The sequence below is a fragment of the Anser cygnoides genome, chromosome 2, assembly GCF_040182565.1.
Source record: "Anser cygnoides isolate HZ-2024a breed goose chromosome 2, Taihu_goose_T2T_genome, whole genome shotgun sequence".
Classification (NCBI taxonomy): Eukaryota; Metazoa; Chordata; class Aves; order Anseriformes; family Anatidae; genus Anser; species Anser cygnoides.
Window position 1 is genome coordinate 129145529 of NC_089874.1, and position 14165 is coordinate 129159693.

A 14165-nucleotide genomic window follows, 5' to 3' on the forward strand; every position below is an offset into this window, starting at 1 on the left:
GGGAAATTTGAATGCCTTTGTGTGGGATCTGATTCTCATGTTGCAGCAGGTACTTAAGAGCAAGAGCCCTTTTTTTTTCCAAAAGAATTTTGATGTCCAACTCTCTTTGAAGCCTTCCTTCCTATGTATCTTTGAAAATCTGATCTTCAATTTGTTATCCATTTTCCCTTCCCACTTGATCTGAAAATGCCTTCTCTTCATCCTTCTGAACACTAAGAAACAAGGGTAGATGCAGCTCTATACTCTTAATGCAAATGACTGGTAGTTGCTTGGAATCATGTCTCCTTCTCCCAATCTTCATTTATTCTTTTCCATTCCAGTTGAACAAAACATCTTCATGATATTTCTTCCTATATGTAATCCATGAGTACCGATTTACGTTCTTAAGATAAAAGTAAAGATCACTGTAGGTACAAAGTGAATACGGCTGTCCACTGCGGAAAACAGCTTTTCAGCTGAAAACAGCTTTTTTTTATTTTTTTTTTTTACATTACTCTCAGCCTTTCTCCTCTTAATACATTTCTACGCAAGTGGACACCATTGTTGGAGTAGCCACTAGCCGTCTGATAAAAGAAAAAAATAAAAAATGTCAATTTTTAGCTTCTGTTGTTATTGTTTCTTGGAGTCCTTTAGTATCAACCCACCAGAGCAATTTACTGACAAAGGAAGTTTAGAGGTAAGACACGACTGTGAATGTTTTAAGACTTACTTCAATTCTCTACTCTGTTACAGATTTTCTTAGACAAGTCATACAGGGCCAAATTTTTAACGGTGTTGAGCATCTGCTGTTGCCTACAACAGAGGGTATTTCGTGGAACAACACTTAAAGAGATCATGGAAAACTCAAACAGTACATTACTTATATCATCAGCCTCCATGGTGGCATGCCAGGACTGCTTTTGCTGAGTGTCTTTAGCCAAACATTTTAGTGTTACTCTCCTGCATTTGTTCCTGAGAAATTTCTGACTGATCAAGATCTGTAATTTCCCTGTTACTTCCCCATTACTGGTTTGAAGACCATGCTGCCTGAATTGGCCCAGAGAAAAGGAGTTAACCACCCAAGCACCAGCAATGTAATTACTTATTATTGGTTATGACTTTTCTACTCAAGATATTAAGGAGATTTATTTTCCCCTCACCATGCATGTATCCAGAGCTATGAAGACCATCTCATGGTTTGCAACAAACTTAAATGAACAGTGTTTGATTTACAGAAATCACTGTGTTCTAAAAGAAACCCGATGAGAAATTGCTACCTGAAAAGCAAAGTTGCAAATCCACCTTGTTTAAAAATCTATAGAGAGAAGGAACTACATAACAGTTACCTAAAAAAATAATAAAAAAAATCTTCAGCTGTGTTCCTTGGCCGACACTACCTGGTCAGTTCTACACCACAGCAATTTTGTTCTACCAAGAGGAAATTAAGCACACAAAGAGTTATTCTATCAAAGCTGCACACAGAGATTAAACTCAGACTCAATCATACACGTAGATCCCCATTCAGTGCTTTGAAAATTTACCACTAAGTGTGAAGCTAAAAATATTAGCTAATGATAGTGAGCTATCTTCCAACCACATCCTCTTGTAGAACAACATCAATAAGAGACAAGTCTGAAAATGTGCCTTAGAGGAATTAATGTACATTTGTTTGAAACAGGGCCATTTCACACTTTGGGACAGTTCCCCCCCCCTCCTTTTTTTCTTTTTCCTAATCTAGTGAACATATCCTGTACTTTGGGGTATGGAAACCTGCCTAAATCACACCCATAGTCAAATCAAATTTAACATATCTTTACAACACATTTATAACATGCAAATAGCTGGAGGCCCTGTTTCTCACTCACACGGAGGTCCTTTATGCCAGAAAAGGAGGGCTCTTTCATGCTAGTGAGAACGAGTGTGTAGTAGATCAGAAATTGGTTTCACATATTATATTTAACATGTGAATGTTCAGCAACCCGCATCTCCACTCCACGTGCAACAAACAAGCAAACCAAGGCGCAGCGGTGTAAGAAAAGTGCTTGGCAAGCCATATGGCTGCATCCTTACAGTCTGTCATTTGTGTTTCAGCAGGGTTCTGCTTAAAGAATCTCAAAAAAAAATAATAATTGCATCCTTCATTAAAAAAAAAAAAGAGTAGAAACTCTTGCTGCCGACACTTGATTTTTTCTTAAGCCTGTGTAGCAGCTCAAGGAACCCAAAAGAAACATTTTGTCAACATAAAACAGATTAACAGCCAAATTCCACCTTTAGATTCTTAGGCTCACAAATTTTGTCTCTTGGAACACATCTAATTCAGAAATAAATGATTCAATTATGTTTCTTTCAAAACTTTTCATTATGTGCCATGTAAGAACAATCAGAGACAGGAATTTGAAATTTTGAATGTTTTGACTGGAATCACCGAGCACAAACTATTTCTCAGGACACTTTCTGGACAACATCTTACAACGCATGCTGACTGCACACTTCTGGTGTGTCCACCACAGCTCCACAAACCTGCAGCGGTCTGTGTGCTAGCACTTAGTAACCAGTCTGCAGTGCTGAGGAGAGTCATGTCACCTGAGGGAAAATTGCAAACAAAAGAAAACCATTTGGCTTCATCTCAGAAGTTAAACATGTATTTCACACTTTATCTTTCTTGGTAGAATTCATCCAAAATCAATAAGCCTGCACTTTAAAATTCTAACAACAGGAAAAATAAGTTACTCTGGTTTAATTTACTTTTTTTTTTTTTTTAAATAAACTCCAATACATACTGAGAAGTTGGGATATAATTTCCAGAATTATTTGCTACATGAGGTTAGTGCATGAATAGATACAGCATCTAACTAATTTCCTGACAAAGTAATATTAAGCACCCAATTTTTCAGAATGTAAGCCCACACACAACAGCTATTAAGACGTCTGGCCAGATGGTGGGTGTCTTTCTGTGTTTCAAGGAACACGTCATATTTTTGTGCTAGAGAACATTAAAGCTGCATATAAGGTACAAAAGCTAGTGAGGTTTACTGCAAATGCTTTAGCAAGTAAGAGAGATTTTAATTCAAAAGTGTTGACCAATTTTATCCTGTATCAAAACTGGTATATACCTGATAATATGATACAAAAATATAAATGGCATTAAAAACAAAGATGACTCATCTGTGGACATGAAATATTTTTCTTCTTAAACTACATTAACACATTTAGTACTTTATTCTTTAAAAAAATACTTTTTTTTTTAAATGGCTTAAATTTTGATTACAGCAATAGTTTTACAGCAATAACAAAAAGTAAATTATACACAACTCTGGCACAAAAGCCTGTTAATCTGATAACCCATAAACCCTCCCCACTACAGAGGACTCCAATTAGAATGAATAACAGAGATGTTTGGGGAATTGAGGGGGGACGACATCTGTTTGATTGACATGTGCCTTTCCTGGAAGAATGCAATGCATGTCCACAATCCTGAACAGTCTGACAGCACTAACATGACAGTTTTTAAAAGGGGAAAAAAAGGCATTTCTTTGCTACAACAATATTTTAACTCTAAATTTATATTGAAAAGTTTTATTTAAAAATGCATGCCTAATTTCAAGTAATGCATTAAAAACACTGTCCACAAAGCTAGCCAAACATCATGTATGATCATTCCTGCTATAGCCATAGAAATGTCACAGGAAAGAGTATTTTCACTGCTTATTATATAAATCCTTCTGTATTTCATTATATGTCATTACTGACAAAGCAGTTCAGTTGTTCTGCTGTTAGTATTCTACTGAGAACAAACATAACTTATCAACTGGCTGACTGCTGCTTGAAAAATAGGTATCAGTTTACCCCATTGAATTACTACACCTGTTTGAATTTTGGCCACTCCATCAGAGCAGCAAGCTAGCCCTAGGAAATTTCAACACTCAGTTTTATTAGCCTATTTGACAAAACTTTCATAGCCTTAGGAGCTTGCTAAAAGTGAGAACATGAAAAAAATACTGATATAGGGAAAAAGACTGAAAGATTGCATTTTGCAGTAGGACAACTGTAAACACTTCCTTTCTCCTCATCACTAAAATAGCCTTTCAGGTTTTATGGATTTTTTTTAAAGCTCTGCACATATTACCTGCTCAGTCCATTCAAACTAGGTGAAAGGAATATGTAACAGGAATGAAAGCTATTGCTGAAACTTGATAATAGTAACTGCTGATAAACACTGAACATCAGATTTATACACCGCATTACATAAACACGTAGTACCTTAAATAGTAAAACATTTTTCTCTACATAGTTTACTGACTGCAAGAGCAGTCAAGGAGAATGCACAAACTACAAAACACTAAAAAAATAGTAGCTCACCTTCTGTGCCATTGGGTGTCATGGAATTATTATTTATATGAGAGTTATCAAGTTTTGGACCACTGGGGGATTCACTACTACCACTTAGTCGGCTATGTGGGCTGGCTAGATCCTGCATTTCCATAGACCTGAAAACAAGATGTGTCTAGTTTTAGTGACATGTTCAATCTGGATTACAGAGGAATTACCAGTATGACATGCAGCCCTCTCTTAATTGACATCCTCAACACATTTAGTAAAAAATGAACAGCTTCTCCCGATGTGATTTTTTCTAATGTTAAACTCATTTTGTCGTGCCACACACAACTGACCATCTAGGGCAACTACTTCTGCAGCTTCTAACAGAATAAAATGGAGATACAAAGTACCATACTTTAAACATTTATGTCGCCTTCTATTTTTAAGATATGCACAAAGATGGAATCACCACTATATGAATCCATATATTCTCTTAACAACAAATTAACACCGTGCTTTCAAGATTTACCATTCAGTGGCAATATAATGGGCCTCCAAACCAAATAAAACACTTGAAGCAATTGTTGAAACCTATCATCTACTGACAGGGAATGAGATATTCCTGATGTATGTGTTTACTCTGGCAAACTACTTAATTGTTCCTCTGTTTCCGTTGAAACAAATGCAGCATTAAAACATTATTATGTCTGCTCACTTGTTTGCTTTGTGGATTACATAAACCGTGCCCAATTGAAAAGGGATATGACCAACATACAGTGAATCCATATAGGCGTTAGTATGCCTTAGCACTCTGCAGTATCTCAGCAGCTGTCGTTTAGTCAAAATAATAAGAGAGCAATTCAGATTCAATGCAAAAATTAAACATTTACACAGCACACAAGCAGCTGAGTATGTCCGATTTGTGTTGTTAATAGCCTTGTATAAAAAGAACGATAGACCTCACCACCATGATATATCCCCTCAATTATGTTGGGGAAACTTATAAATGAAGTGCCTCATATTCATTTGTTTATAGCTAAAACTTTTCATAAGGTTTTTGATGTACTTATTTTAATTGCTCCAAGTAGAAATTTCACAGGTTACAGTGCCTCCAAGGCATATGAACCCACACATTTTCTGTTTAAAAGAAATGCTTAGGCTCTTTTAGAGACTTATTAAAATTATATATAAAAAAATCTTTCCACCATAGTGGTATAAATATCCTTAAACATAAGTGTAATTTCACCTATGAAGTTTTCATATTTTGACTGAGATTTTATTGCAAGTTCTAAACACAAACCCTTCATTTTGTATTTTGTTGCTTAAACTAATGTGCAGATTAAAAAACAAAAACAAAAAAAAGATGGTTCCACAATGAGTTAAAAAAGACAGTACCTAGCACAAAGTAAAACAATTTAGTGAAAAACAGTACGTGCTCACAGCTGGCAGACTTTGTTGCACACATAAAAGAGAAGCTACTGCGCTTATTTGTTCTGCTCCATTTGGAAAACAAGAATAAACATTTACTTATCACCTGAAGGTAAAGAAAAAAAAAAAAAGTTGCAGAAAAATAGCAATTTTCAATCATATCCTTACCTGCAACTGGAGGAAACAGCAACATCTGAACCAGTTTGGGACTTCTGCACCTGTAAACCAGGGAGACAAACAGAAGCCTCTATTACTCCGCTCTCATACGAGGCCTTAATTTAAACAAAGACCATCACCGCGGATGACAATTCTGTCCTTTAAACCAAAAAGGAGAGGAGGAGGGCACGGCGCCGGTGAAAGGCATATTGTCTTTAAATTGAAGGCTCGCCTGTTGTTTCCTCGGCAGGTCCCTCTCCCTCCTCCCCGCGCTGGGGACGGCGGCCAAGTGCCGGGACAGTGATTCATCAGGGGCCGTGACAGCTGCAGAGGGGCTCACTCCTCCCCCAGCACCGCCGCTGCGCACCCCAGCGAGGGCAAGCCCCCCAAGGGCGGCGGGAGAGAGCCGCTCTGCGCCGAGCTCCCCAGCATCCTCCGCAGCTCTAAAGCTCCCCTTTTGTTCCCGCTGCCCGAATTCTGTCTCGCTCCCATCCCCTTAGCTCTTGACAGCTTCTTGCCCTCATCGCCTTGGCCGTCCTCTCCCTCCGCTCTTCGCCATTGAGCCCTCCTTCCTCTGGGGACCCCACAAGTCACCACACTCCAAAAATGAGGGGCAAAGCAAGGCTGACGCTATTTTTATTTTTATTTTTTATTTTTTTGAGGGGGCAAGGGAGAGCAAGAGGGAGGTCTGTCTACTGTAAAGATCTCCAATATACGAGCTACATTGTTACACAACCATCTCCAAAACGAGCCCATCACCAAGCGCAGAGAATTAAAATAAAGCACATGTTATTGCACAAGGTCTTACTCGTAAAAATTCCAGTCGCTAATGAGATTTCTGATAAAATGACTTAAAAGAACACTTCTGGCTAAATAAATGTTAGGAAGCTGCAGCATTTACCTCTTGAGCTCACTCATCGAAAAAGGAATCTGGTTCCACTGGGAAGCCCAGCAATAATTTTCCAGTTTAATAAAACAACTCCTTTTATAACTCAGGTGAGTAATAGATTTTCATATCCTATTAGGAAAACATTGCTGCTCTGCTAACAGACTCTTCTGTGCAGCCAGTAAGGATTGTCAGCAGGTGATAAAGTTCAGGTGAAGATATGCTGCTAGATACTGGTAGCCTAAAAGCACACAAAAGCTTATCCGGGAAAGGTATGTATCGTCCTAATGTCTGCACTGTGAATCTTTCATGTGTGTTTCCATTCAACCTGAACTGACATCTCTTAAGTGATCACAGAGCAAAGGCAAGAGAGATGAGGCATTTTAAGTGCCATAAAAATCATCCAAGCAAATCCTACTTATGTGTCTGTAGTTTTTTTGTTATTTTTAATCACAGACAGAATTACTACTAGCAAGAGTAAACAACTGCTAGGGGCAGCCAGGCAATGCATAACGTTACAAATGATGTCAAGAAGCATGTAATAATGCACACTAAAAAACATCAATCTTTTTATAACTGGGTACTTAAAGTACTGCATAATGTGCTTTTCAATACATCAGAGCATGCCAAATCAAACTAGATGAGCAGCTACATTCAAAACTGTGCATTTTGTTTTAATGTTTTTTTTTTTTTTTCAATCCTTTACCCTCAAAACTGCAGCAGAGTGCCTTAGGATATGTTTCTGCTGTTACTTCTAAACACCTGGAAAAAATTATAGGTGAGAACTAAGTTTGCTTACAGAGCTATCTTCACTCCCTCTTGCATAGGATACTTTAAAATGTATCTTTTATGATAGAAAAAAACTTCCCTTTAAAAATAGATGTTTCAATTAACTGATACTTTCAGACGTGCCCTACAGTATTATTCATACTTCACTGAACTCTAATATACATTTAATCCTCACTATTTTATTTACCCAAATTAAAAAAATATATTAACTTCCGTACACTTATAAATATATACATCAATGTGCACGTGTGTTGACAGTGAGACATTTCATTTAAGGTTTCATGGGAGAAGTTAGAAAAAAACCAACTCATTCACAGAGAACTAAATATATACCTTATATGTCCTCTTACACTCTATGATTTGTGAAAGTTCATATCCACAATCTTCATTTTCATTAGACATACTTTAGATATATTCCTTTGTGTCTCAAGGATTATTTAAACCATGTGTTGCACGTTACCATATTTAAAAATGACTCTTTAATCAAAATAACTTTAAAACAACTAATCCTCACTTAGGCTGGTCAGCTGAATCCACATAGTGGTCCAGGAAAAATAAATCTACTCTCAAGAATGCGAATGCAGACAACAATTAGACACAGATGTGAGTGAAATTAGTTACAGTTTACAAAATGCTACACTTCACATGCTTTCAGTTTTTTATGTGTAGTACAAAATTACAATGTAGTAAGGAACCACACTTATGATGACTAGTTCATAGAATAAAAACATTTCTGGGTGGCGTGTGCTTGCTCTTGTACATTCTCCCATTTTGCCAACAGATTTCTGGATAATTGAAGTTCTGCAACATAACTCACATATCAAACAAAAACTGGAAAAAAATGCAATGGCCTTACCCGTCCAAAGGGGCACATTAAAAAAAATCAGAAAGAGAAAAAGGAGCTGTCACTCACCCTTTATGCTCTGCACTCTGCTTAAACTAAAAATGCCGTATATGATAAATGACATGCACATTCTCCTTAATACATGAAAAATATTACCGCGTATAATTTGATTGTGGTGAGTAACATTCACATCTTTCTGTTTAGCGTGGATTGCACTACATGGGCACATGACGTGAAAAAAAAGGACAATGATAGCAAGGCTACTTAAAATTCATCCATTTAAGAATCTTAAATCAGTAACATCAAATTCTGATTAGTTAATGAGGTCTTTTAAGTTTGCCTTTTTTCTAATTAAATTTATAATTCTTCACAGATGTAGGTTTTGTTGATGTTCAATTTGTCTCTCTCATTTTGTTAAACCTCACATAGTACTCCACCAATCCATTGAATAGCCACATTAAATCTGTTAATACCATGCTCTTCAACCCCAGAAATTATTTCCAGAAGGCAAACTTGCTTTGAGAGATCATCAAACAAGACTCAAGGTACACATTTTATCACATTTTCCCTACCACAGAGCTCAGGATGCGGAGGAAAATTCATGACTTTTGCACTGTTTATTATACTTTGCTAAATTACAAATCAAAAGCATCTGACAGAAGATCATGTATGAAGCCAAAAAGTTAATAATGTTCTGTGAAAAGTAAACTGTAAATGGGAAGGGATTCTAAATTTCAGCAGCACAGAGCAAATAAAATGTAGGTACTTGTCTAAATTACAGGTTTTCCACAGTATTTTTGCTTGCTAGAAGCAATTTTTTTAAATAGCCATAATTTAAAACATTTTTCCAGCTGAAAAGAAATTTTCTAAGTGAAAATAAGAAGTTAGCCCAGAAAACTATAGCCAGCACACGAGCTTTCTCTTAAAGTGCATTTCTACTTAAAGAAACAAATTTCATAGACAATAGCAATTTTCAAATCAGTATTCCTCCTTAGGGGAAAAAAAAAATCTGTCATTTTTAACAGGGGGTGAAGGGAGAGAGACTTTTTCCTCAAGCAGCCTTCTTTTCTTCCTTACAAGTTCTACGCAATCAGTATCTACAGACATAATGGTTTCAGCAGCCCAAACGTTCCAAAACCAAAATAGAAATTGGCTACAAAAAGGCACCTTGCTGACAACACATGCAACTTTATCATACTTTCACTCTTTAAATAATCTTATTGCTAGACTATAAGTGAGGAGGCAAAACTCTTTTGCTAAATACTTCAAAGACAAATTGCACTTCTTAAAACAGAAGCAGATAATTACAGCTATTTAATTTTTAATTACTAGTTTAAATTCTTCTGAGAGTGCTATCCTGCATACTGAGTTCACACACTTATGAATGAAACGTTTGGAAACACAAGCAATGTCTCCCTTTTAAGAAAGAAGTGCTCAGTGTGACAATGCTCCCATTATGACCAGACATTTAAGAATGCCTCTCTGCTTCTCCAAGATTTTTTTGGCTCCCAAGAAATATTTCATACTTATTGAAATTCAAACAAAATGATTACTCATTCTTTTTTTTTTTTTTTTTTTTCTGCTCACTCCAAAGGCGAACCGTGACTCAAGCAGTCTGTCACTGCACTGGGCTCCTCCGAGGGGATGGCTGCTCATTTACCAGGCCTTGGGAAAACTCCTGCAGCTTGGAGGTGCTTGGCTGAACACCGCGCTGCACGCGCTTGTGAGCAACGTGTAAAATGGGGCGTGCATATGTGTATTTATGTTATGTGTATTGAAAAAGTATATAATGTGTTATATCCACACATTACACACAACACACACACACACACATATATGCAGACATATAGGCATTATTTATTTTACATGTCAAACCAGTAGCCTGCGTCCTGGCAGATGCTTTGCAAACTGTCTCAGTGAGGGATGGAAAATAAGATTCCTTATCTGTGGTATCTAATGTTCAAAACTTCCAGGGATGCACTGAACGTTTCCATTTCCATTTCTTTCCCCAATTTTCGCTTGTGATCAGTTTAAATTTAAACAAACTACAGGAAATGTGCTATTTTTTTATTTTATTTTTTTTTTACTCTGAAAGCTATTAACTCTTCTGCTTGCACATTATTCTTAAATGCTTGCTTAAAAATAAATAAATAAAAATAACACCAAAAAAACCCTTCCAGCCTTCTGAGAAACACTTGAAAATGCACTAACACCTTTACTTTTCCAGAATAAACGTTTCACTGCAAAAGGAAGTCATCCCTCTTATTGGTGTTTGTCCAAAACACCTACAGAAAGGCAGACTCGGGGATGTTCTGGGGCTCTCGATCTCTCAAGAGCGAGAAGTAAGTTTCGTGAAACTTCAAAAGCCACATAACTTCCTCGTTCTGAGCCCGTAGTTCTAAATAAGCCACCTAAAATGTCAATAAACGTCAAATATTCCACTTGTGTAGATGTTTATTCTGTCATCTTGAAAAGTTCTCCTGTGGGGATCTGTGTGTTTTCCTTGGTGTTTGGAAAATTTAAACACATTAAGCAAAAGGATTTCCTGCTTCAGAAAGCGCTGTCAAAATCTCTGTCATGCATTCTTCCTTCCAATTTTTTTATTATTTTTCTCACGCTCTCGTGTCTCTTTTAGAAAGATCTGCAGATTCCCTCCCTGTGTTACTTGCCTTCCCCGGCATGTAACGTCTCACCATCACGGGCTTTACATTTAACGAACCATTAGCACTCGAGGAAATCAAACAGGAGAATCCCCAAACCTGGCTGAACACAATAAATAGACCCATGTTAACATCTGCTTTGTGGCAAGCCTGCAAACCCCAGCCTGAAACACGGCCAAAATTAAGTGCCATACCTAGTGATTTATAAGCGAGGATTGCTCTCACCGGCAGCAAGAAAGCACCCCTGCACCTTCACGCCAGGTTAATCCCGCTGAAGGACTGCGGGGCTGTTTCGCAATTAGGCTATTTTCTTTTTTTTTTTTTCATTTTTATTTTTTTTTCCTTTTTTCCTCCTTTTTTTTTTAATTTCTCCTCTTTTTTCTTTTTTTCTTTTTTTTTTTCCTTTTTTTTCTCTTTTTTTTCTTTTCTTTTTTTTTTTTTCATCTTTTTTCCCTTTTTTTCTTCCTTTTTTTTTTTTTTTTTTCCTGTCTTTTCCTCCCCCTCCTGCCGTTTCCGCGCCTCCCGCCTGGTACTCACGGTGCTGCCGGGGGGGGCGCGCAGTCTCGGCGGCGGGGCGCGCTGCTTCCGCGCCGGCGGGCTCAGCGCGCCGCTCCCGCCATGGCGCAGCGGGGCGCGCAAAGCAGCGCAAAAAGAAGCGCAAAGCAGCCAGACAAAGCCTCGGCGGAGGCTGCCTGCGGCCCCGCCGCCTGTTTGCTCAGCCGCGTAGGTCTGCCCAGGCAGTGCCTGGGGGCACGCTGCCGCTCCCGCTCAGCCTCCTCACTCCCCTTTTTCTTCTCTCTCTCTTTTTTTTTTTTTCTTCCCTCTTTGGGCTTTGTTTTTGTTTTTGTAATGCAAACCGCAGCTATTCTCTTTTCCCGGCCTTATTGGTTTAAAAAGCGGCGAGGCTTACGCGGCCCTGAAGGCAGCCTTCCCGGCCCGGGCGAGGTGCAGCGGAGGCTGCCGCTCCGCGGAGGCTGCGCGCCCCTGGCCGCCACCCGCACCTCGCCCCGAGCAAGTAATGGGACCCCCCCCCCCCCCCCCTCCGCCCTCCCTCCGGCTCCCTCCTCATTTAAATAGCTTAATTGTGTGTCGCTGCGTCCCCTCTAGTAAGCCGGCTTTAAACAAAAGCCGTCCTAATAGAATAACTGGAATTAAACCAACATTATATCAATGAGAGAAGCTAAATAAGGATACTCACAGAGGCTCTTAAGCACACAAGCAGCATGCACGTCCGGACATGCCGTTTTGATTGGATATGTAACAGATTTGTTCTCAAATATCTGAGATTCTTGCAACCTTGTAAAGAAAGGGTCTGCTAAAACTATTTAAGCCAGCCTTCTCCAATTTGAAGGTATTTATTAAATAAAGTGTCTGGAACTTTTTAAACAGTTTAAGCCACGCAGATACGTGAAATATCTGTACTTCTAAAGACGATCATAAATACAGTCAAATTTGTATTTTAAATTATTACTACTCGCCTACTAAAGTTTTAATATTTAGAACTGTGCAAAGGCCTTTTCCGTAGACCTTAGAAATATTTCCATAGAAGAGAGAGATGGTTGCATAGAGTTAAATTTGAGCATTAAGTAACAGTAACTCTTTAAAGCTTAGCTTTTACCAATCAATAAGTAATTAAATAACTTAATTAGTAAGCCATTAAACTGGAATGGGTTTATGATACATTTCTATTACAGCACTTTTAGTTGCTCCTAATTCAGAAGGAACTGTTTTAAAAATACATACGTTATGTTAAAAACCATTATAACATACACAATAACTACATTTGTCCAGGGCTCTCTGGAGCATTTCCACTTTGTAGAGAGTATCTTGCAATTCATGTAACTTATTTTTCTACAGTTTTTCAGTACACGTAGTCCAAATATGATGAGGAAAACAGCCTAATGATTTGCAGTACCAAAAAAAAAGAAGTCTTCATGCTATGCCAGGTCTAAAGTACTAAATAAAATGAAAAAAATAAAATAAAAAAACAAACCAACAATGTTATTTTGTATAAATAGATTCAAACAACTTTTTTCTTTAAAAAAATAAATAAATCTGTGGTTATTCACTGCTAGTATATCCTTACCTTCAATTAACTAATCTGTGAATGAAAGCAATACTTCTAGAGGAGAAATGTCTTCTGGCTACTACATCCAAGTAAGCGATACATTATTTTGTAGAAAGTACATTGGGAATACTTCAGGAAAGAAGATCGTTTTGCAAAACTACAAGTCAACCTCTAGCTGAAAACGCACCTAAGATTTCATTTTGTTTAGTGCAGAAAAGGGATCTCGGGATGGTCCCATACCATATATGGGAACTCATGTCAAAATAAGCAGATTTCTATTGGGCCCGTCCGGGTAGCCAGGACAAACAGAATCCGTTTACTTCTTTATATTCACAAAACAGATCTCATGCCAAGAAAACTATCCATGATGTTCTATATTAAACTGTGAAAGAACTACAAATTACTCGTTATGGAGACAGGCAGTTTTGTCAGGTAAAATTCACTGAAATAATCAAATTCAAGGAAATGCAGCCATTCTGAACTATCGTTCTGAATCCTCTGGAAAATACTTGCTGTTGAAGCGTTTACAAGTGTAAATAAGACAATTTAAAATAAAAATCTACCCCATCCTGTATAGAGTTAAAGACATATGTCTTGCTTCCCCGCTTCTAACGACTTAAATGAAGAAGGTCAGGGACATGTTGTCAGGAAGCAGAAGCTTAGCTTTTTCTGAAAAAATCTCAAAAAATATGGTATTGTTGCTGCGAGGTACTATCTGACACTGGAAAATGTAACCCAAAACCCTCTCTCCAAAACAGCGATATTTAAATGATGCCATGGAAATCCAGAAATTATTAAAAAAAATAAATGAATGCAACTTCTGCTGTTGCATGAGAATTTTTGCATAAATATACCTTAATAACAACAAACAAACATCACAAATATATGAATAAATTTTACTATTGTGAAAGTAAAGCTTACTGAAAAAGGTTTACTGATGGAAACTGCAGTCCCTAATGGGAATTTTGTCTAAGTAATAACTTTAGGAGTGTGCCCATGTTCTGTATTTAATTAAACTAGGAGACTTCCCCCCCCACA

At 37.7% G+C, this 14165-nt stretch overlaps 1 protein-coding gene across 20 annotated transcripts in view; it reads right to left on the reverse strand.

Annotated features, from left to right (window-relative positions):
• EYA1 (EYA transcriptional coactivator and phosphatase 1) overlaps positions 1–14165 on the reverse strand; it is a 164422-nt gene that overhangs the window by 79064 nt on the left and 71193 nt on the right. For 8 of the 20 annotated variants that reach the window (XM_048077011.2, XM_048077020.2, XM_066993079.1 and 5 more), the window contains 3 exons: positions 5893–5942; positions 4339–4466; positions 2500–2562 (listed from right to left, as the gene is read on the reverse strand). In XM_048077011.2, the coding sequence (XP_047932968.1) occupies positions 2500–2562; positions 4339–4466; positions 5893–5942 (241 nt within the window). The other 12 variants (XM_066993086.1, XM_066993084.1, XM_066993082.1 and 9 more) reach the window with 8 other exon arrangements.